Below are 23729 nucleotides of genomic sequence, written 5' to 3' on the forward strand. Positions count from 1 at the left end.
AATATTAAGTGATAAGGGATATATGGATTATAAAATAAAATAATTTGATAGAGTTTTAATTTTCTTATAGTTATTTAATTTATATAAGATTTTTTTTGTTTACAATGAAACTCAAATAATCAAATTGATTGATTAAATTCTGAAAAATTATCTAATAATTATAAATTATAATTATCTAATAGTTATTTGTTTCAAAAAAAAAAGATTTCCAAAAATAATAAAATAACAAAGTTATTTTTATTGATTTATTCAAACAATAAAAATATTTATTTAAAAATTTAAACATTCAAAAAACCAAAAATACTAAAGATTAATTTGGAAGAAATATATTATAAAGAGATTTATTAAAATTGTGGATCCAATTAAGTCCTAACAAGATTAAGGATGTCAATTGGTAGGATATGAGATGATTAAAATATTTTTCATGTCTATTTTTAGATTTCTATATTATACCCATCTCCATATTTATACTTAATGGATATTTCAAATCTATTACCATATTCATTGCTACGAATATTTAAAATGGATGAATAATCTCCATAACTTTAAAAAAAAATAAAAACAAAATTTTATTCTTTTAACTTTTTTCTAAATTTTTATATTGTGTTTTTATGTAATTTTTTATAAATATATTAATATATATTTTAAATAGAAATACATTAGTTCTAATTAATATAAAATAATAATTTAAATTATTTACCAAAAAATTTTATTTACTAAATATATATAAAAAATATATATGTAGAATATGGGTACGAGTACAGGACGTGGTGCTATATTATCCCTCGTCATCCTTGAATCAGATAAAAAATTTAAAATCATATACTACTACAAATATAACTTTTATCAATGGAATTTTTCATTGATAATACTTTTATCAACAAAAAAATTTCGTTGGTACTAAGTTAATAATGCCTTTTCGTCGATAAAGCTAAATTTTCATCGATAAAATCCATAAGTAAAAAATTCATAAGTAAAATCTATCAGTAAAAATTTATCGATAATCTGTCAGTAATAACCAAATTTCATTAGTAAAATCCATTGATAAAATTATAATCTCATCCATAATTGATTAATTTCATTTATAATTATTTAAGAAACTTATAAATTAAATTTAAAACATATGAAATTATTTAAAAAGCTTATTATTTCTATTATTATTAATAAAAATAAAAATTCCATGTATCAAATCCACATAATAACCATTTCATAAATCCAAATTATAAAGCTAACATTTAAAACATCTCTAACATCAATAAAATATAATACTAAAAAAATTCATAACATCTATAAAAATATCTATAACATCCACGAAATTCCTTAAAAAAAGCTCATTGAGCTGTTACATCTCTTGATCCAAAATCGGGCTTGTTATCATCAGGTTTAGAAAATTGTGTTGGCAGAAATTGTCTAGACTCTAACAATTGCATCATCTTATCCATAAAAGACCTAAATTAAATCTTTAACTCATTAATCTATTCTTGTGTCTGAGGCTAAGAAAATGGAGGCTGAAAAGGCACTAATGATGGACCACAAATAAAGTGAGATATTGCTACTGTGGTAGTAAACTGACTTAAGTAAAATAAGTCCTTAGATCTATCAACATATATGAAGCTATATACATAAGTGCATGTAGCTTCAGTCCCTCTAATAGTTTCAGTCTATGCTTGTGGATTAAAATCTGAATGATTGGAAGAGTTGTCACTATATTTTCTGAGATAATATAGCAGCATAGTTTTCCTACAAAATTTTTAAAACAATTATCATTCCAACACAAGTACACTATCATTCCAATGACACAGTTTAATACCATTCATCCTACAATGTTTAAGCTTTCAATTACTACACTATCTACTTCATCAACAATCACAATCCATAACTAGAATCACAAAGTAAAATACATAATAGTTTTCACCTTCACAAAATCATTAGATCTCAATAAGCACAAAATATTATATAGCTCAATACCATTCATCTTGCAATGTTTAGTCTTTTAATTATTACACTATCTATTTCATTAACAATCATAAAACATAACCATAATCATAAAGCAAAATAAGCAATATTTTCATATTTCACAAATGATATCATCACAATATACTATAAAGATAGCTTATCAGCAATCACAATACATAACCAAAATCACAAAACAAAATATGTAATAGTTTTCACATTCACAAAGTCATTACATCTCAATAAGCACAAAATAATAAATAGTTCAATACTATTCGTCCTATAATTAACCATTCCTCTTCAACTCTTATATCACTAGCATGAGAAGCATCTACTCTAAAATTAAGATAGATAGCATCCATAACCATTATAGTATATGAATTTTCTAATCTAACTTCATTAATTGGTTCAAAGGTATCCCTATTTATTGATGGTTATCTTACATGTAACTCTCCATGTGAGACCTAACTCATATAACTAATAATAAATCTCTTATAATAAAAGTGCTTACGCACTGTGTCAGCATTTAAAAACCATCCATTCTCATATTAGGTACAAGGATACCTAATCTTTCCATTACTTACAAAGCATGATTAAGAATAAATATATCCAATATATTCTTTTACACCATCACAGAAGTTTTAACTAAGATATCTATTTACATCTAAACGAGAATACATTAAAAAATGATCTTTATCGATTTTTTCAACCCTAATTGTATCATAATAAACATCTAAAAAATTACTTTTAGTATATTAAACTGAAAATTAAGTTATTAAAGTCCTAAAAAAAAATTATAGAATTTTAACACATGCACGCACGCAAGTATATTTTGGAGGTATGTACATGAACAAAGGTTCAAAAGTCACACAGTTTGAATTGATAGTCTTTTATAAACAACAATAATAAATTATTTCAACACAAATTCTCTGACACAAGAATATATGCGATAAAATTATTTACAATTAGAGATTTAGATTTTACTTTTTAACATAAATACATAAATTCATCTTTAGATTATATTTCATCCATGATCCACCAGAAACTTTAACTTTAAATTATATTTTATTGAACTTTGGATTATATGATAACAAGTCCCAATTAAAACCATATTTTTTAGTAAAGACGTGACTATAATTAAAGTATTGATTAAGTTGAATTCAAATATTAATCTTATTACTTCATACAATGACATTTAAGATATGGCATTAAGCAAATTTAAAATTCAAATCAAATACTTTTAATATTTTTTTTTATCGCCAAACTATAATTTTTGTTGTAAAAAAAAATAATTAGTTATATATCAAGCACCACATAAACAATAAATTAAGACTATAAATATCATGACAAATTGAATTTTAAAGCTATCAAAAGACAAAAGAGAATGCTAAATTTATATATTTTTTTTCAAAACTGATATGCCAACAAACTATACATTGGCAAAGGAAATGAGTGTCAAACCAACTAAAAGGCCAGTGGTCAAAGACAGGTGCAGACGGTCATGGGCACAATTTTGGGCTCAAGGTTATGGGCTTGAGGTTGTGGGCTCACAAGCCTAAAGGCCAACATGAAAGTGAGGAAAGTGTGGCATAGACATGGGCTAACAACGAGGAATGGAGAGAGGAGAGAAGAGAGAAAAAAAAGGATGAAATAGAAGAAAAGAGAGGCTCAAGGTCACAAGCTCACAAGCTCAAGGGTTAGTGGTGGCAAGAACAGAGCAGCACAAGCATTGGTTTATAGTAAGGAGCTAAGAGAGAAAAGAAAAGAGGAGAAGAGAGAGGGGATAAGAGAAACTAAAGTTAAGGCTTCAATCAAGAAATAAAGGGAAGGGGGATAAGGATTTTTAGATTTAACTTATCTTTACTGACTCCATTGGTAATTCAATTTTTTTTTAAGTTTTAGCAATGGATTATCGATATAATCCGTTACTATTTTTTACTTTTACTGAAAGATTCCATCGCTAAATAAAATTTTTTTTCTCTCAATTAAATTCCAAAAAAAATTTATTTTTTATACTAAAAAATTTTTATCAATGGAAAAAATATGTCAAAAAACTATCAGTAAAGCTTTTACCGATGGATTTTTTTGTTAGTAAAAAAAATACCAAGTCATAATTTTTCCTACAATAACTTCTGTCGTAATGGTTTTGTGTCCGCCCGATAAATTTGAGAACGAAATGAAAAAATAACGGAGTCACCACCAATTTTCTTTTGGCTAGGTGCGATTGGTCACCTATTAAAACATATCATTTTAATGAAATCTTAAAATTAATTAAAATTTATTAAAAAGATAATTTTAGGGTCTGCGTAATAGTCTACGTTCGGGAGTCGGTTATACGTGGGGAAGGATTAGCACCCCCACAGTGTCCGTTTAAAATGATACCAATTAACTATGTGTTATCTTTTGATTTTGATAAAAAACAGTCTCATTTTCGGTGTTTGAAAAATAATTTTCTTGATTTTTTTATTTATTAGAAATTATTTTTTATTTATTGTTTCATTTTTATTTGAGAAAAATAAATTAGAACATTTTTATTGAAATAATTCTTAAAATGTTCTAGTACATTAGTAACATTAGAAGAATTTTTTCTCACCTAGAGATTTATTAGGCATCGCTTCTCGAAATACCTTAGAATCACATCCTTAGAGGCTCAAATTTACTTTTCATAAAAAATTATATCGTGCATGCAATGCAAAATGTTACCATGTTGATACACACATTTTATTCTCTTTTTTAGAAATTTTATTAGTTGTTTTATTTAATTTTTTTATTTTTTAAATTTTGAAGGAAAAATTTTTTTTTATTATATTGAAGTTTTTCTATAAATATTCCAATACACTGGTAATATTTTTAAAAAATCTTTTCACCTAGGGATTTCGTAAAGCATCACTACTCAGAATACTTTTAGAATCTTATCATTGGATAAAATTTTCTTTTTTCTTATTTATATTATTTTTTTATAAATTAATTTTTATTTTTTATTAACAAAAAGAAAAATTTTATTGTATTAAAAATTTTTTATAAATACTCCAATACACTGGTAGTATTTTAAAAAAATATTCTCACATAGAGATTTCGTAGACATCACTACTCGGAGTACCTTTGAATCTCATCGTCGGATAAAAAAATTTCATTTTCTTATATTTTCTTATATTTTTATTATTTTTATATTATTATTAGTTTATTTTTTATTTTATTTTTTATTTTAAAAATTAATAAAATTATAAAAAATTTAACTACATATTTATCAGTTAATCTAACAAATATAAATATTTTAATATGCATAAATATTAATAAAATAATATATAAAAAATAAAAAAATTTTATCTGAACCGAACTGATCAATGGTTCGATCAACGCGAGTTCAGTCAGATCAGTGACTCGGTTCGATCTGGTTCTGTCTGGCTGTTCGAGGATGGTTCGGCTCGAGGACGGTCTGGTTCGATCTAGGTCGGTTTGACTGGACCGGTTAGAGGTTGAAGGACGCGCGGGTCACCGGGTCAGTTGCGTGGACCCCCGATCAGATCACGGATTGATGCACAGATCTTTAAGGCTTAAAATGACGTAATTTTGAACGTTTATTGAAACGGCATCATTTTGGCTATGACGCTTTCTATAAAAGTAAAAAAAAAAACTCTCATTTTCTCTTCTCTTTTTCTCTCTCTACACTCTCAGACCTTTTCTCTCTAGAACCTACCAGATGGTGGCCGTCCGTCGCTCCGACCTTCAACCGTCATTCATCGACCTCCGGATCCAGCGATTGAAAAATCCTAACAAATTTTCCTCGACTCCCTAAACATAGATCTGGGCCTAGTTTTGCTCAAATCTCACTGGAACACCTTAGATCGAACTTCAAAGGTTTGGTCAAATCTCTTTTTTTCTTTTTCTTTTTTTGAATAGCTAAGCTATTTTTTTTTACAAAAAAGCTTTTGGCGCTAGGTTCCTCTTTTTTAGAGAGGATTGTGTTTTCTAGATTTTTTTTCTTTTTTTATTTTTATTTTTGCAGGGTATCTTTTTGACAGAACACATTTTTTTATTCTGAAATTTAAAAAAAAAAAATTTTTGATCTTCCTCTCATTTTTTCTTAATCGATCTCCCTTCATTTTATTACAGGTAATAAGCTCTATTTATAGAGCTTTTTAATATTCAAATCTCAGATTTTTTGGGATTCGAATCCCATATTTTTAACCCAAAATTCATACTATCAAGTTAGGCAGTGTGTCGGGCAACTGTTGGTGGTGACAGCAACTGACATTTTGGACTTTGGTGATAGTGCATTTAATGCACTAGATTTGAACTGGATATGGAAAGAAGAATAAGAAAAAAGAAATAAAAAAAATAAAAAAAATAAAAAAATAATAATAATGATAAAAAAAATAAAAAATGGTGTTTACAGCTACTCCTCTTTGCTTATTTCTGAAAATCAGGAATAAGACAAAGACAAACAAATAACCATTTTGTTCTGAAAGAAGAAACATTGAGCACAAAATTTTTTTGAGGCTCTAGAAGTTCAATAACATTTTTTAAAATTTAAAAGGCTCCTCTGAGCAGAAACTCAACAACTTTAAAAAAAATTTAAAAAAAAAGCTCCTCTAAACAGAGGCTTAACAACTTTAAAAAATCATCTTTGAAAAAAAGCTCATCTTAATAGAGGCTTAACAACTTTAAATTTTCATCTTGAAAAAGGCTCATCTCAGAAGAGGCTTAACAACTTTAAAATTCATCTTGAAAAATGCTCCTCTCAGCAGAGATTCAACAACTTTAAAATCTCATCTTGAAAAAGCTCTTCTAAGTAGATGCTCAACAATTTTAAAATTTCATCTTGGAAAAGCTCAGACTAAACAACTTTAAAAATCTCATCTGCTCTTGAAACTGAGTTTTCATCTTTGAATAAATAAATTTCTCTCTTTTGAAATCTTTTGTTTGATCATTATCTTTATTCGAATATCAAAATGAAAAGTCTCTGTCTTTATTATAACTGCTCATGGATGCAAGTATTAAGTGCTCTAAATGTAATGCATGTAATGCAATCAAAATTATTCATTGTAGTAAAAAGATTCTCAAAATCTCTCACTTTTTAGGTTTTTTTTATCAAAATTCTTCATAAATTACCATATGACCAATTTGTTCTTAACATCCGACCATTATATTCTTCATTAACAATATTTTTCTTCTTTAAAAGTCTGCAACATCAATGTTTTGTCATGGTTTTCTCATCCTTTTTCATTTTTTTTTGTCAACTTTTAAAAAAGTAATGCTGAGATCTTTCGTGTTTGCTTTTCTTTTCATCATTTTAAGTTCAAGACAAACAAAATGCAATCACACATTTCTCCTATTTATACGATGAAAAAAAACATCAAATGTGAATAAACAAATGGATAGGCGTTATTTCCAAAGAAAATATAATATATTTCATTAGACTGATAATAAGTACATGGCAAAGTGTTTGAGTAGAAACAAAGATGCCCCAAATAATGATAATGAGATAATCACGAACAAAATATTCTCAAATTCTTTTTCTAAAACTAAATCAGATGATTTTCTTGATCTTTCAGAGTTCGTCAAACTACACTTACTCCTGTGTTGTAAGTACATCTAAGTCACATTTTTAGGTTTTCAGCTTAAATGAGTCATTATTTTTCATTTTTTTCTTTTTTTAAAGTAAAATATTTATTTACAGCATCTGAATTTATTAGAGTAAGTAAATCACTTTCATCTATTTTTACCAATGCCCTATCGAAAAAGGCCTTTTCACTACGTACGGACCTTTCCAATTTGTTGTCGATTTTTCTCGATTGTCATGTTAATTTGGAAGGATCTTTTTTAACACTAAGTCTCCTTTCCTAAAGCGATGAAGATAGATTTTCTTGTTATGTGCTCTCATCATTCTCTTTTGATATAATTAACCATGACAAAGTACCGCGAGTCTTTTCTTTCAATTAGCTTCAATTACTCGTAGTTATTCCAAACGAATTCTGCTTCTTCTAACTCTACTTCCATCAAGACTCTTAACGAGAGAATTTTCACTTCGATCAGTAGTACAACTTTCATTCCATATACCAAAGAGAATGGGGTGGCCCTAGTAGATGTTTGAACTGATTTTTTATAAGCATACAAAGCAAAAGGTAACTTCTTATGCTAATCTTTGTAAGTATCAGTCATTTTCTCTAAGATTCTTTTGTTATTTTTATTTGCAGCCTCTACTACTCTATTCATCTTTGGATGATATGAGACTGAATTACGATGATGGATCTTGAAATGAATGCACATTTCATTCATCATTTTACTGTTTAAGTTTTTAGTATTATCAAAAATAATTATCTCTGAAAGTCCATATCTGTATATTATCTCATTTTTTATGAACTTACATACCATATATCGGGTCACACTAGCATATGATGTAGCTTCTACCTACTTTATGAAGTAATCAATCATTACAAAAATAAATTTATGTCTATTCGAAGCTTTTGGAGTGATGGGACCAATGACATCCATGCCCCACATAGAAAATGGTCATGGAGGAGCTAGAACGTGTAATGCTGATGGCGAAGTGTGAATCTTATCAGTATAGATCTGATACTTATGACATCTTCTAACATACTTAATACAGTCACTCTTCATTGTCAACCAATAACAGCTAACTCTCATTGTTTAACCATCATATGACCATTTATATGTGCCCTACAAACTTCATCATGCACTTCTTTAATAATCTTCTTTACTTTAGCTACACTCACACATCTTAAGAGTACTTGATCTTGACCCCTTTTACAGAAAACATCTTCATCTAAAAAAAAACTCATAGCTAATCTTCTGATAGTCTTTTTATCATTTTCTGTTGCATTTTTTGGGTATTGCTAGCATTTAATGTATTGCATAATGTCATGATACCATGGCTTCCTATCAACTCTTCTTCAATGCCTAAGTAATGTGCTGGTACATCCTTCACATCTAACTTTATGGGTTGAATCTCAATATTCGTATCTATTTTAATCATTATAGCTAGAGTAGCCAGTGCATCAACAATTTGGTTCTCTTCTCTAGGCAAATGCTTAAACTGAACTTCTTCGAATTGTTTAATCAACTCGAAGATGTATTTATGGTACCGTATCAACTTGAAATTTTTTATTTCTTATTCTCTTTGTAACTGATAAATGACTAGAGTTAAATCTTCAAAAACATCTAACACTTTGATCTTTTTTTCAATTGCTGCTTGTAGACCCATAACACAGGCCTCGTATTCAGCCACATTATTTGTATAGTTGAAATTCAACCTGGCTGTGATGGGATAATAATGTTCATCGGGTGATATTAAAATTGCTCTAACACCATGGCCTAAAGCATTAATAGCTCCATCAAATTACATTATCCAAGACTTTTCAACAAGCTCATTTTCTTTAATGGCTATCACATTTTCATCAAAAAAATCTAATTTCATTAGCTCATAATCTTCGACTGCATGATCAGCAAAGAATTCAACTATTACACTCTCTTTAATAGCCTTTTGAGTCACATAAACAATGTCATATTCTGAAAGTATAACTTGCCATCGTGCTATTCTTTCTGTCAATGAAGGCCTCTCAAAGATATACTTAATAGGATCCAACTTCGCTATGAGCCAAGTAGTGTGGTAAAGCATGTAGTGTCTAAGCTTTCGAGTTGTCCAAGTCAATGCATAACACATCTTCTCTAATGATGAATACTTGGACTCATAATCAGTGAATTTCTTACTCAAGTAGTAAATTACTTGTTCTTTCTTATCAGTTTTATCTCTTTGTCCCAGCACACATCTCATTGAATTTTTATGCACTATTAAGTACAAAATCAAATATTTTTTTGAGATTGATGGCACCAACACAAGTGGATTTAACAAGTATTCTTTAATCTTATCAAAAGCTTCTTGGCATTTATCTGTCCATTCTCTTGGATCATGTTTTCTAAGAAGCTTGAAAATAGGATCGTACTTGTAGATGAGTTGAGGGATGAAACGAGTAATATAGTTCAATCTTTCTAAAAAACCTCGCACTTCTTTTAAGGTTTGAGGAGGAGATAAGTTTTGAATGGCTTGTATCTTATCTGGATCCACTTCGATTCCTCTTTTATTGACCACAAAGCCTAATAATGTTTTTGATTTGGCACCAAATGTACATTTAACAGAATTTAACTTCAGTTGAAATCTTCTCAACTTGTCAAACAGCTTTTTGAGATTGACTATATGATCCTTTCCTTCACAAGATTTTACGATCATATCATCCATAAATACTTCTATTTCTTTATGCATCATATCATGAAAGTGAGTCATTATTGCTCTTTGATAAATGGCACTAACATTTTTCAATCCAAAAGGTATGACTTTGTAACAGAATGTCCCTCATATGGTCACAAATGTAATTTTTTCCATATCATCTCGAGTCATCTTGATCTGATTGTAGCTTGAGAAGCCATCCATAAAGGAAAATTTGGAATACCTAGTAGTATTATCCACTAGGGTATTGATATGGGCAGAGAAAAATTATCCTTAAGAATTACTCTATTCAGATTTCAATAGTCGACACATATTCTTACTTTTCTATTTTTCTTGAGAACTGACATTATGTTGGCTACTCATTCAGGATATTTTACCACCTCTAAAAATCTTGCATCAAATTATTTTTTTACTTTTTCCTTAATTTTCAGCAATATCTCTTGCTTCATATGCCTTAACTTTTCCTGTACTGGCTTGCATTCTAATTTCAAAAGCAATTTGTGTTCTACAATATTAATGCTGAGTCCTAGCATATCCCGGTAAGACCATGTGAACACATCTACATATTATCGGAGTAACTCTTCTAACTTCTGCCTTTCAGTTGGTAAAAGGGATGTACCAACTTTGACCTCTCTTCTATTTTCATCATCCCTTAAATTCACTAATTCGATAATTTTTTGGTGAGGTTCTATTGGTTTATCTTCATGCTCTATTAATTTTAACAAATCATGAGGCAATGTGTAATTATCTGAATCTTCTTCATTATCAAGTTCATCAACATGAATTGGATTTTCAAAATTAAATCCGAAATTATTACCATGATTATCTTCGTATTTATTATTCAAGACCCTATAAAGGGTAAGATGATGAGAATATTGGCACACAAAAATGGAATGGCAAGAAATGATGGAAAGAGAAAATGGAAAGCAAAATAAAGATGAAAATAATAGAAGAAATATGGATGCATCTTCTAAGTCTTTTATTAAAACGACAAATATAAAGACACCACAAAAAATCACCCAATGCTCATAAAAGTAATTAGGGATTTAAAGTTTCACAATACATTACTTTTTAGAAGTTTTAAAGACAATAAGCAGGTCTATGACTTTCCAATTATCTAGCTCAAAATCTGGAGGACAAAGGTGCACGAATATCTCTTTAACTTGACTCTTCTTTTCTTCATCATCCACCATTTAAATGGTCAGCTCTGAAAATTCTTCCACGAATCTTACACTTAGGACTCTAGTCAAATCTGAGTAAATATATCCTCATGAATGAAAGGAAACATAGAGGTATATAGGATAACCATAGGCTTTGACTCCGACTCATATCTCCTAAGATTAGCCATCCTCTTATCTTTTTTCTCATTCACTAATTTCATTCAGTCCCCTCTTGTTAGCTTATATCCTAAGCCAAATCTATCTTTCTTGTCATATACTGTTGGTGGCTTTATGATTCATTGCAGATTCTTTCCCAGTCTAATTTTAAGTCACCATCTCATCTTGGTAAGCTGTTTGACAACCATTTTAGTTGTCGTAGATAGGTGTGGCAAATATAATTTAGATCCTTCGGTCACATATGTTCATTGGCAATCTCGAAGGATCTATAAGAGTATTCTAGTGCTTCATTTGTTGATTTCACATAATTAGTATTTATCAGTTGAGTTACCAATAAATCTTTTTTTCTTTTGCCATACTTGTTAGCTTTCTTTCAACAATGAATTTGACTTTTTGATGTAATGAGGATGGAACAGCACCTGTCATATAAATCCACGGCCTACCCAATAAGCAACTATATGAAAGAGAGATGTTCATAACTTGAAATTTCACGTTGAAAGTGCATAGGGCAATCTGTAATGGCATTTCTATATCTGTCAGCACCTCTTTTCAAGTTTCATCAAAGGCTTTCATTATCATATGACTAGGCTTCTTATAAGATCCATCAATAGGGAGTTTCAATTGAGTAGTTACAGGTATAACATTGATGGATAAGCCATTATATGACTTTTACATTTAATAGTAATATAGAGGGCCTTGATACATTTTCGACCTTCAAGAGGAATCTCTTCATCACTGAAAGAGATATAGTTTGAAATTATCAGATTGCCAACAAGTTGTTTCACATATTCAATAGAAGCATTGTGAGACATATATGCTTGATTGAGCACTTTCAGTAGAGCATTACGGTGTGACTTGAGCTTAGTAATAATGATAATAGTAAAATTCTAGCTGATATCTTGTTAAGCTGTTCTACCACGCTATACTCATTATGTTTTATTAACTTTAAAAATTCACAAGTTTCACTTTCAGATACTGGCTTCTGACATTCTTTTTCTGGGGCTATGATAGGATTACTCTGACTTTTTTTTCATCTCTTACCTTGGCTTTCTCTTTTTTGGCTTTCTCTAAGGCTTTTGAAGTATAACATCTTTCACTTTGAGTTATCTTCTACGTCCATTATGTTCGTAGTATCTAGATTAACTACCACATCATAATCGTACTTTTATTTTGGTATGAAAAAAGGTTAGAAACTTTAATTGTTACTATTGGTCAAGAGATGGGTTTTTCTGGCCTCGGTGTTGACTTTTCATTATAATAAATTATTACTGATCTATGCATAAACTTATTCTTTGAATCAATGGTAGACACTTCAGCTTTCACCAACTCTTTTCTTTCTTCTTAAAACTCTATTTGGCCCATATCCATCAACTTTTGCACCTCTTGATAGAATTTATGACAATTCTCGATAGAATGTCCCAAAGCACCTTTGTGATAATTACAGCTCTTAGTTGAGTTAATCACTTCAGAATAATTTTAAAGTTCTACTGATTTTAATATATCAATTTTAACCAAGACTTCAAACACCTTAGCCATCGGAGTATTAACTTTATCTATTTTTTTCTTCACGTGGCTTTTTAGATGGTCGATATGATTCGGTAGAGGGTTCTTATTAACATTTGGAGTCCCTTGTTGGTTGGTATCAAAGTTTAACACCCCTTCATTGATTAACCAATGCACTTTACGCTTCAAAGTAGTACAGGTCTCAGTGGAATTACCTGGATTCTCATAGTGATAATCACAATGCCTATTGGGGTTATACCATTTGGAAAACGGAGGTTTCAAGGATTCAACAATAATAGGAGCAAGTAAATGTTTCTCAATAAGTCGGGGATGCAAATCTGTGTATGTCCTGGAAATAGGGTCAAAAATAGATTTTTTTAGGTAGTTTTTAGGGCTTTTGGACCATTATTAGGTTTTCATTCTGGTCTGGTAGGTATAGTAAGACGGTTGTAGGAATAGGTGGGTGTTTGAAAAGATGGCTGAAATTGAAGTGGATAAGTTGGTTGTAGTAATGGTTGGTATGGCTGATATGGATGAGGAGTGGATGTAATATTATTTATGGAAGGTTAATGGGTTTGGTAGACTGGTGCAAGGTAAGACGTGAAACCTCTAAACTGTTGCCCCACATAGTTCACAGCTTGAGCTTTATTCTCTTTTTTTTTAGAAACTTCACATTTCTTTGCTCCACTCATTTTTCCTGCATCAAGCTTGCTATTCTTTATGGTATTTTTAATAATCTCACCCGATATCACTATACCTATAAAGTTCTTGGTTGCATTGCCTATCAATCTTTCATAGTATGATACTTTAAGAGTGTTCACAAATAAGATAATTGTCTCTTTCTCGATGAGAAGAGGTTAAACTTGTGCAGCCATATTTTTCCATCTTTGTGCATACTCTTTAAAACTTTTTGCTATCTTTTTTTTCATAGTTTGTAAAGATAGACGATCTGGAACCAGATCCGTGACATGCTGATATTATGTAAAAAATGCCCTTATGAGCTCTTACTAGGAATGAATATGAGTTCTATCTAGTTGGACATACTATCTAATTGCAGTCTCGTAAGGTTATCCTAAAATATGTGCATTAACAACTTTTCATCACGAGCATGTGCTATCATCTTACGATAATACACGGTGATATGGGTCATCGGATATTTTATGCCATCATATTTTTCAAATTCAGAGACCTTGAATTTAGGTGAAATAACTACGTCTGAGACCAAACAAAGGCAGCCGCATCCATGGAGCCATAAAAATTCATTCTCTCTATGGGCCTAAGTCTTTTTTTTAATATTTTTATCTTCTGTTAGGCACTAATATCTTCTACTTTCTCGAGTGTCTTTATCCCTAGCTTTTCTCTTTCATTAGGATCATCCAAGTCAAGGATCAAGATTGGTTCATATGGTTTTTCCATCATAATGGGATTAACAAAATTTTAAAATTATCCTGGAACAGGTGTAGATGTCATTCTTGAATAAAGATTAGGCTATCCACCGGGAGTAAAAATTTATACTCTAGTTTCTTAAGAAGGTTGAGCCGATCATGGCTTAAACCTTAGAGGATAAACAGGATCTATCATATCTGGTGATTACTCTTAAAAACTGAGATTTTCTTCTATTGCTTTTCCCTTATCAAGTTTTCTGAGCATATCCATTATTGTACTAAGATTCCCTCTTAGTTCTTCTTAAACTTTCTCGATTATCTCAAATTGACTAGCTTGTTCTTGCTCAATGATTCTTGTTTGAGTCTTGGTGTTGTATGAATGGCGAGTGGGTTGAGTCAAAATTTTTGAAGGGTGAGTTATTCTTGAACCTTTATTACCATAAATTTTTAAAAATTAGAACACCATATGTCAAAAAATTTTATTTTTTTGAACAAAAATGGTATAACTGATGCATGAATGCAAGTGAAAAATATTTACTCTTGGATAAATTTCAACACTATAAATTTTTATTGATTCCATATAATTTTGATTACATAAGATTTATCATCCTAGAATTATATCCATAGAAGCGTTTGACTTACTCATAATGATCATTCGCATCATTTAGAAAATTCACTAGGCGTTGTCTATATTCTCCTATGAGATTGACTTTTTGTCTTAATGCTTCTACCTTTTCAACCATCTCTCATGCCTTTTTTACTACCTTGCAAACTTGATTAGTCAAGTGCTTTACATATTGTTGCCTTCTTAAGCTTTTTATTTTTCATCTCAAGCAAGCATCCTTTTCTGAATCACATGTGAAGATTCAATCTTTTTTCCTTCTATGCCACTCATCTATTATTGCTAAAATATGGCTCTTGTGGTCTTGCAATTGTATCTCTAACCTTGGATCACCTGGTGAAGTGATTCTTTTTCATTCAGTACTTCAAAGTGTTTTCTTCTCTCTTTTGCAAACAGGACTTTCAACTTTTTCTTTTCTTTTTGGCATTCCACCAATCTTACTGAAGTTGTAGAGTATAACCTCTTCCAATTTTGACATTTTTGAGAAATTTTGGTAGCCTCATCTTGCTTTTCTTGAGCTTTGCCTTTTCATTGGTTCATTTCTTTTCGAAACTCATCCACTTCGTATTGCCGACTAATATAAGACTTAGTGACCTTTCCAGTCTTGAATTGGACTTGTAACCTCTTATTTTTCTAGTGAAGATCTTTCAAATCATTATTGGTCATATCTCGTTCTTTTATGATTTTTTCCAATCTATTCCCTTGTATCTCTACTTCATATTTTTATTGTACCACATTCTTGCAAAGTCTCAAATTTTTTCTTCTTATTTCTTTTTTTTTAGCTTCTAATTCTTTCTTCACAAGCTCAATTTTTGATAATTACACTTTTGTAGAAAGATTAGTCGATTTGTGTGAGCTATCATCAGAAGAGAATACTATATCTCTAGGTTACTTTGCTTTTTAAATCTAGTAATCATGAGTGACTTTGTCAATGAGAGGCCATAATCTCATTTTTCGTGTTTTTTTTCATGCTTGGATTAACTACTTTAAGGTTCGTAGAGAACTTGGTTCCTCGTAAATGAATTCTACCTGAACCAAACCATGAGTGACAGAAATAAAATGCTTTATACCAGATTACCCAAACACCATCAATGAAACATAACTCACAATGTCTCATAACTCTGACAGCGGTATCCATGGCTCATTTTCTCTACAATACAGTAAAGACACACTAGGCATCCAAGGCATCATCCATTCAATTTCATCACCGGTAAGCCTTCGCAAGAAAAAGACCCACTCTTTTTTAGTCTTCAATGTTGGCCATTGGTTTTTGTAAAACTCTTCAATTAGTGCTTTGTTTCATAGATACGACTTTGAAAATGCACTCTTTTCGTATTTGAAATGACTTATAACCCACACATATAACAGCGGTGCATATCTTATAAATCGTCCCTTTCTATTTCATTAACAAAAATTCAATGATCGAATAGTTTCTACTAGAACTGCTGGTGCAAGATTAATTGCTTGGGTTTTAATTTGTTCAAAAAAGTCTACCATAATTATCTTAATGTAACCCAAAGTCTTCAGAAAGATCACTATGCCATATAATGATAGAGCAAACACAACCATGCCTTGATAATCATTTAAATGCTCTTGAATGAAGTTTTAAAGAAAGTCCCAACGAATGCCGAGATGTTCACCTTTAGGCTTCGTGAAAAAATCAATGGTTTTCATTTTAACCCCCATAAGCTTGGTCAACTTTTTACGATAACCTGATTTTAACTTTCGAATAAATACTTTATCTGGATATTGTAGTTTTATCTTAAAAAAATAGAATATTCTTCGATAGTTGGCACTAAATCTTTCTGATTAAAAGTGAAACATCTATAGGACAGATCTCAAAACTATATAGCTGCCCTAATCAACTGTTCATCCATTACTACTGAAATAAGAGATGTAATCTGCTCGTACTTCTTGCAAAAGCTTTTTTTTCTCTCTTCATTTAACTGACTCCAGATAGCAATTAAGTCTTCTAAATCATTCTGTGTGAAATCCAAATGCACATTCTCAGGTAACTCAGACATATAGCCAATAGGCAAGTAATCTTCATTCTTTTGTTGGGCTTCTTTGGATCAAACATGTACTTTATTATACGACTCACATGAGATACTGACTAAGGATAAGTAAATCTGTAGTTTTATGAGATCCATGAAAACTTCTTAGGAGAAATATGTCCTAGAGCAAATATCTAGATGGAGAACTGTATGATATGATTAATGCAAAAAGAAAAAAAAAGAAACAAAATTGAGTTAGTGTAAGAATGTGGTTTGAAATAAAAACATTTTTTGAGTTTTGATATATATTTTTTATTTTATATTACACACAACCTTTTATTCTTATGCGCTTTGGACTTAGGTATTTTCTACAAGAGGGTGGGCAAAATTCTACATAAGGTTAGCTTCCTAGGTTTATTACATGCTGGGTTTAGATTGACACGTGTCTAAAGATTCTCAAATTGTTTCTCACTGTCGTCCAACTGGACTAGTAAGGCACCCCGATCCTCATCTATTACAGGCTACGAGTGGAAAGGATTCAATTTGAATGAAAGTATTTTGCTTGCCATTGTGGAGGTTATCACCTCACGAGGGCATATGTACTCTACTTCCTTCTATAGAGGATGAAGCTCGGGTCTAGAGCTCATGCATGAGATGCAACATGTTATTGTGTGTGCAAATATATCCTAATTTATTGAAAGTAATATATATAGAAAAATAAAGCATAAAAGGCATAGTAAAAGAAACGTGTGTGAATTTTTTCTTTTTGTTTTCGATTTGTTTTTTTTTTTTTTTGACTTTTTGTTGAAAGTGAAAAATAAAAATCTAAGAAACCGATTAAGACTATTTAAATTAAAATTTGAGGATAACACATAGTCAATTTTGGCCTGACTCTCCAAAAAAAATGACGTTCCCAGTGGAGTCGCCAAGCTGTTGTAACGGTTTTGTGTCTGTCTGACGAATTTGAAAATAAAAAAAAATAACGAAATCGCCACCAATCTTTTTTTGACTAGGTGCGATTAGTCACCTTTTAAAACATATCCTTTTTATGAAATCTTAAAATTAATTAAAATTTATTAAAAGGATAATTTTAGGGTCTGCGTAACAGTCTGGGTTCGAAAGTCGATTATGCGTAGGGAATGATTAGCACCCCACAGCGCCTGTGTAAAATGGTACCAATTAACTATGTGTTATCCTTTGATTTTGATAAAAAACAGTCTCATTTTCGATGTTTGAAAAATAATTTTCTTGATTTTTTTATTTATTAAAAATTATTTTTTATTTTTTATTTATTGTTTCATTTTTATTCAAGAAAAATAAATTACAACCTTTTTATTGAAATAATTCTTAAAATGTTCGAGTACATTGGTAACATTAGAAGAACTTTTTCTCACATAGAGATTTTTTAAGCACCGCTTTTCGAAATACCTTAGAATCCTATCCTTAGAGGCTCAAATTTACTTTTCATAAAAAATTATGTCGTGTATGCAATGTAGAATGTTATCGTATTGATGCACACATTTTATTCTCTTTTTTAGAAATTTTAGAAATTGTTTTACTTTATTTTTTTATTTTTTAAATTCTGAAGGAAAAAGAAATTTTTGTTAAATTGAAGTTTTTCTATAAATATTTCAATACACTGAAATATTTTTAAAAACTCTTCTCACATAGGGATTTCGTAAAGCATCACTACTCGGAATACTTTTAGAATCTCATCATTGGATAAAATTTCTTTTTTTCTTATTTATATTATTATTATTATTATTATTTTATAAATTAATTTTTATTTTTTATTAACAAAAAAAATTATTGTATTGAAAACTTTTATAAATACTTCAATACATTGGTAGTACTTAAAAAAAATCTTTTTACCTAGAGATTTCGTAGGCATTACTACTCGGAGTACTTTTGAATCTCATCGTCGGATAAAAAATTTTTATTTTCTTACATTTTTATTATTTTTGTATTATTATTAAGTTTTTTTTTATTTTAAAAATTAACAAAATTATAAAAAAATTTAACTATATATTTATCAATTAATCTAACAAATATAAATATTTTAATATGTATAAATATTAATAAAAATATATATAAAAAAATAAAAAAAAATTTTACCTGAACCGGACCGGTCAACGATTCGATCAAAAAGGGTTTGGTCGGATCGACGCTCGATCCGATCTGGTTAGGTCTAGGTCGATTCAACTAGATCGATCAAAGGCTGAAGGACACGCGGGTTATCGGGTCGGTTGCACGGATACTGGATCGAGTCATGGGTTGACGCGTGGATTCTCAAGGCTTAAAACGACGTCGTTTTGGCTATGAGGCTTTCTATAAAAAAAAAAAATTTCTCTCATTTTCTCTTCTCCCTCTCTCTCTTTACACTTTCAGACCCTCTCTCTCTAGAACCTGCCAGACAATGGTCGTCCGTCTCTCAGACCATCAACCGTCGTTCACTGGTCACCGTCTTCAACGGCTGAAAAATCTTAAAAAATTCTCCTCGACTCCTTAAATATAGATCTGGGTCTAGTTTTTCTTGAATATCACTGGAACGCCCTAGCTTAAACCTCTTTTTTTCTTTTTTTTTTTCTTGAATAGCTAAGCTGATTTTTTTCTTTTTACAGAAAATCTTTTGGCACTAGGTTCCTCATTTTTGGGGAAGACTATGTTTTCTTGATTTTTTTACTTTTTTTATTTTTATTTTTGCAGGGTATCTTTTTGACAAAACACTTTTTTTATTCAGAAATTTTTTTTGGCAATTTTTTTTCCATCCTCCTTTCATTTTTTTTAATCGATCCCTCCTTTTTTTTTTATTGCAAGTAACAAGCTCTATTTATAGAGCTTTATGGGATTCAAATATCAGATTTTTTGAAATTTGAATCCCATATTTTTAACCAAAAATCCACACTGCCAAGTTAGGCAATATATGGGGCGATTGCCGGTGACGGCGGTGGCTGACGTTTTGAACTATGGTGATAATGCATTTAATGCATTAGATTTAAACTAGATAAGGAAAGAGAAAGAAAGAAAAAGAAAAAAAGAAACAAAAAATAAAATAATAAAATAATAAAATAATAATAATAATAATGATAAAAAAATAAAAAAAATTATATTTACAACTTCACCTACGAAATATTGACAAATTTTTCTATTGATATTATATTGGTAATCCATCAATAAAATTTTTTTTTTATTTTATGTTGGTATTCTGTCAATGATGTCAATATTTCTTGCAAAGATACCCATGCTTATCTCTTCCCACAATGTAATATCCATTCACGTCCTTATTTGAATAAAAATCAAATTCCTCATTAAATATAGATAAAATTGATGTCACTAAACAAAACTCTAATTCTTCGTTTTAAATTATTAGAAAAGTAATTTTTTATTCTGAAAAAAAATATATTAATAAAATAAACGCCCTAAGAAGTTTATACTCGTATCTTATTTTATTGACTAAATTCAAAAAAAACAAAAAAAAAGCACATAAATCTTTAGATCCGAGCAAAACTGCAATGGCTGGAAAGACTAAACCAGAATTTATATAACTACACATAAATGCATTTTCTTTAATAAAAAGAGATTGCTCTTAGAAAAATAAAATAAAATAAAATGATAAGAGATTGAATTTTTTAGAACACTTATACAAAATTAAAGAAAAGTACAACCTAAAATTAACGTATTGGTTCATATTCTCCCCTTAATTATGATAGGTTTAGACGATTTGAATAATTTGAATAATTTTTTAAAATTAAATTATTTAAATACATATTACCTTTATTCTTTATTTTTTACTTTCGAACTTGAACCATTTTTTTAAATAAAATCTAAAAAATTTCTTTTTATTGATGATATTTTATTGATTAAAATAAACTAAAAATGAAAAAAAAAATACAACCCAATTGAGAAACTTAGGCAAAAAAAAAAAACCTCATTTACATAAACTCCATAGAAGGAGTTAACTTAACCCTTACAACACTTCTACGTTTCCATAACTCATACATTGACATATGAAAGGCATCAAAATCAATTGGAGGAACATTCCATTGGAAATGTTTACGAACTCTTAATGCATTGCTTTGCAACATTGAGTACTCGTCATTGCTTATACCTTGAAGGATTTTCTTCAACACCGGGATATCAATATGGTGAACAATGACTGAGAAGCTTTTCCAATTCAGTATATCTGTGAATGGAAGGTCGTAGTGGTTAGCTAATATTATAGGAACGCAGCCGTAGTATAAGGCATCTGCCACACGGGCGGTGTTTACTTCAAACCCTTTGACATGGATGCAAAACTTGCTGCCGAGCAGCTGTTCAGAGTAGGGTGTCTGGAGGCGGCCGAAGTGTGCAAATATTTCAGTGTCATTGGCCCAAACCTTAAGTAGAGCTATTCGTACCGGAGAGTTCACTGCCCCGGCAAAGAATGCAAGTCTCTTCCTGTATAATTTTCATTTTGCTATGTCAAATAATGATTTTAATTACATATCCCTATTCTTACACTATTTTTCTAGGTTTTAAGGTACTATTAGTTATAAATTCTAAGAGATGATAAGAATTTTTTGATATGCATGTTTTGACCTAATAATGATTTAGGGTTCGAATTGATTCTAAAAAATGCTTATTTGACAGTGTCAAAATCTTTTCCATTTTATAATTATGTAAATGTAAATTGCTTACCTTTGCGATGTAAGAAGGTTTGGAGGATCGCCTTGTCGAGGCCAAACTTGAGGCATAGATGCATCCTTGTGAGGGAGGTAAGAGGAGGGAAAATAGGTTGAAGAGCAAACAAGTTGAATGACATTGAGTCTTGCTACAAATGCTTTATCAAAGGCAATCTTCCCAATGGAATGGCAAGCAACATAGAAATGATCAGCTCCCCCAGTTCGATTCCAATAAGGATACTTACGGGTGATATTGGAGATATAATTCTTGACAAAACCCGGGATTCCATCAACATCAATTCTAGGATCAGTTCTCATTGGTGAGATTGAGAAAGGCATGTAGAAAAGATCAGCTTCATTAGGATCTTTGGTGATGAAATGGGATTTCATCAAAGCTTTCTTGAACAAGAGTTCACTTGCAAAATTTCCTTTGATATCAGAATCAGGAGGCAATAGCACATTTGCAAAGGGATCATCTTTGCTATGAGGATAAACATAGATCTTCAAGCTTTTGTTCATTTGCTTGTAGTCTTGTAGAAAGAGATCACCGTCATGGTATGCTTCCTGGTTATCAGTGTAATTTCCTGAAAATTTTCCAATGCATGAATAATATATTTTTTTATTCTTGAAATTTTTGACGAAAAATAAAACGAAATTGAATGAATATATAAAAATTCAAAACTTCTCTTTCTTTGGCTGGTCATGCTAAATTATATTCAAATAAATTAACGTCTCTCTTTTGCATTTTCTTTCATATTTTTTTATCATACGTAATATAATAAATTCAACGATTAAAATTATAAGAATTTGAAAACGTATATATCTTCAAGTGCAAAACTTGAACAGTTCATACCATTAGTTAAGCCGAACAAATTTCCTAGAAACCATTGATTAGCCCTTGTCATACGAGCAATTCTCGAAGGGTCGGCGAACAAGTCGTCATTGTCATTATTTTCAAATGGAACTATTGGGATGGTTTGACCGATCAAAGAAGAAATAGAGGATGTGGAAGGCAAAGTTTGGAGGTAAAGAGTGGTTTGGGCATGATCGTTTGTGACATTTCCCGTAGTGGAAATGTAAATGAAAATGACAAGAAGGGTAGTAAGAGCTAAACTTACATGTAAAAAATAGAAAAATCCCTTCAAAGCTGCAGGGAAACGATGCTGAGAGACTTGGTAGAGAAAAGAAGATGATTTCCCCATTAAGAACAAAAAAAAAGGAGAAATTAAGATTGGAATTTCCCAATGAATGGTTTATATATGTATAGTTTAGTTGATGGTTAAGGTTAATTGATGGACAGCTACATCCATTAAAAATAATCAAGATCAAAAGATGGTGAACTATTAAAAGAAAAAATGTGTGAATAAGAGGCTGTTTTCAGCAATTTTCTTTCATTAATTTATGAAAAGGCTTGTCTTAAAACTAAAAACATGTTGTATAATGCGGCTTTTATTATTTTCTCTCCTCAAATTAACCATTTATAAGATATCTTTTTCTTCTTCTTTTCAAGTTTTCTACTCTATCCATACAATTCTAAATCAACCACTTAAATATGGCTTTTTTTTCGCTATTAAAGATTTAATGCCATCTATATCACTAGTTTTAACTCTTTTGGATATTTTCTAAGGATACTTTGGTTGTGCGGTGGGATTTATTTCATCCTGTTGTACATGTTGTTTTTATGATTGAATTTTTAAAAATTATTAACAAATGGTTAGTTTAATTGATTAAAGTTCCTCTTCTTTAATAAAAAAATTTTGAGTTTGAATCATATCAATTATCGTTTATTGTGATCATTTCAAATATACAATTTGTAGTTATTTATCTTAAGTTATCAGATACAATATATTTTACCTTAATATAGGTAATCGAATAATATATCTATTCCGAATTTTTAGTACAAAAAGAATTAAAAATTCAATCATAAAATTTAATTACAACACGGTGAAATTTTCACTTATCATGCAATCAAAGGACCTCAAATTCTTTTTTTTTCCCTCACTTCATTCCAAATCTATCTACATTTAAA

General features: G+C 30.1%; 1 protein-coding gene across 1 annotated transcript; it reads right to left on the reverse strand.

Moving 5' to 3' along the window:
- Positions 1-20853: 20853 nt before the first annotated feature.
- LOC111277805 (putative glycosyltransferase At5g03795) lies at positions 20854-22921 on the reverse strand. The gene is made up of 3 exons (XM_022864222.2): positions 22554-22921; positions 21717-22284; positions 20854-21476 (listed from the first exon to the last, which is right to left on the reverse strand). Exons 1-3 carry the CDS (start codon positions 22900-22902, stop codon positions 20972-20974), a joined length of 1422 nt encoding a protein of 473 aa, XP_022719957.1. The 5' UTR covers positions 22903-22921; the 3' UTR covers positions 20854-20971.
- Positions 22922-23729: the final 808 nt, after the last annotated feature.

The sequence above is a fragment of the Durio zibethinus genome, chromosome 7, assembly GCF_047325235.1.
Source record: "Durio zibethinus cultivar Kanyao isolate XHJ-2024 chromosome 7, ASM4732523v1, whole genome shotgun sequence".
NCBI lineage: Eukaryota > Viridiplantae > Streptophyta > Magnoliopsida > Malvales > Malvaceae > Durio > Durio zibethinus.

Bases quoted from the DNA above. Each gene is read 5' to 3' on its own strand.
- LOC111277805 (XM_022864222.2), bottom strand. From the start codon at position 22,902: ATGGGGAAATCATCTTCTTTTCTCTACCAAGTCTCTCAGCATCGTTTC. The intron at 22,285-22,553 runs GTATGAACTGTT...GAAAATTTTCAG, and splicing joins TTTGTTCGGCTTAACTAATG to GAAATTACACTGATAACCAG. The intron at 21,477-21,716 runs GTAAGCAATTTA...AAAATTATACAG, and splicing joins AACCTTCTTACATCGCAAAG to GAAGAGACTTGCATTCTTTG.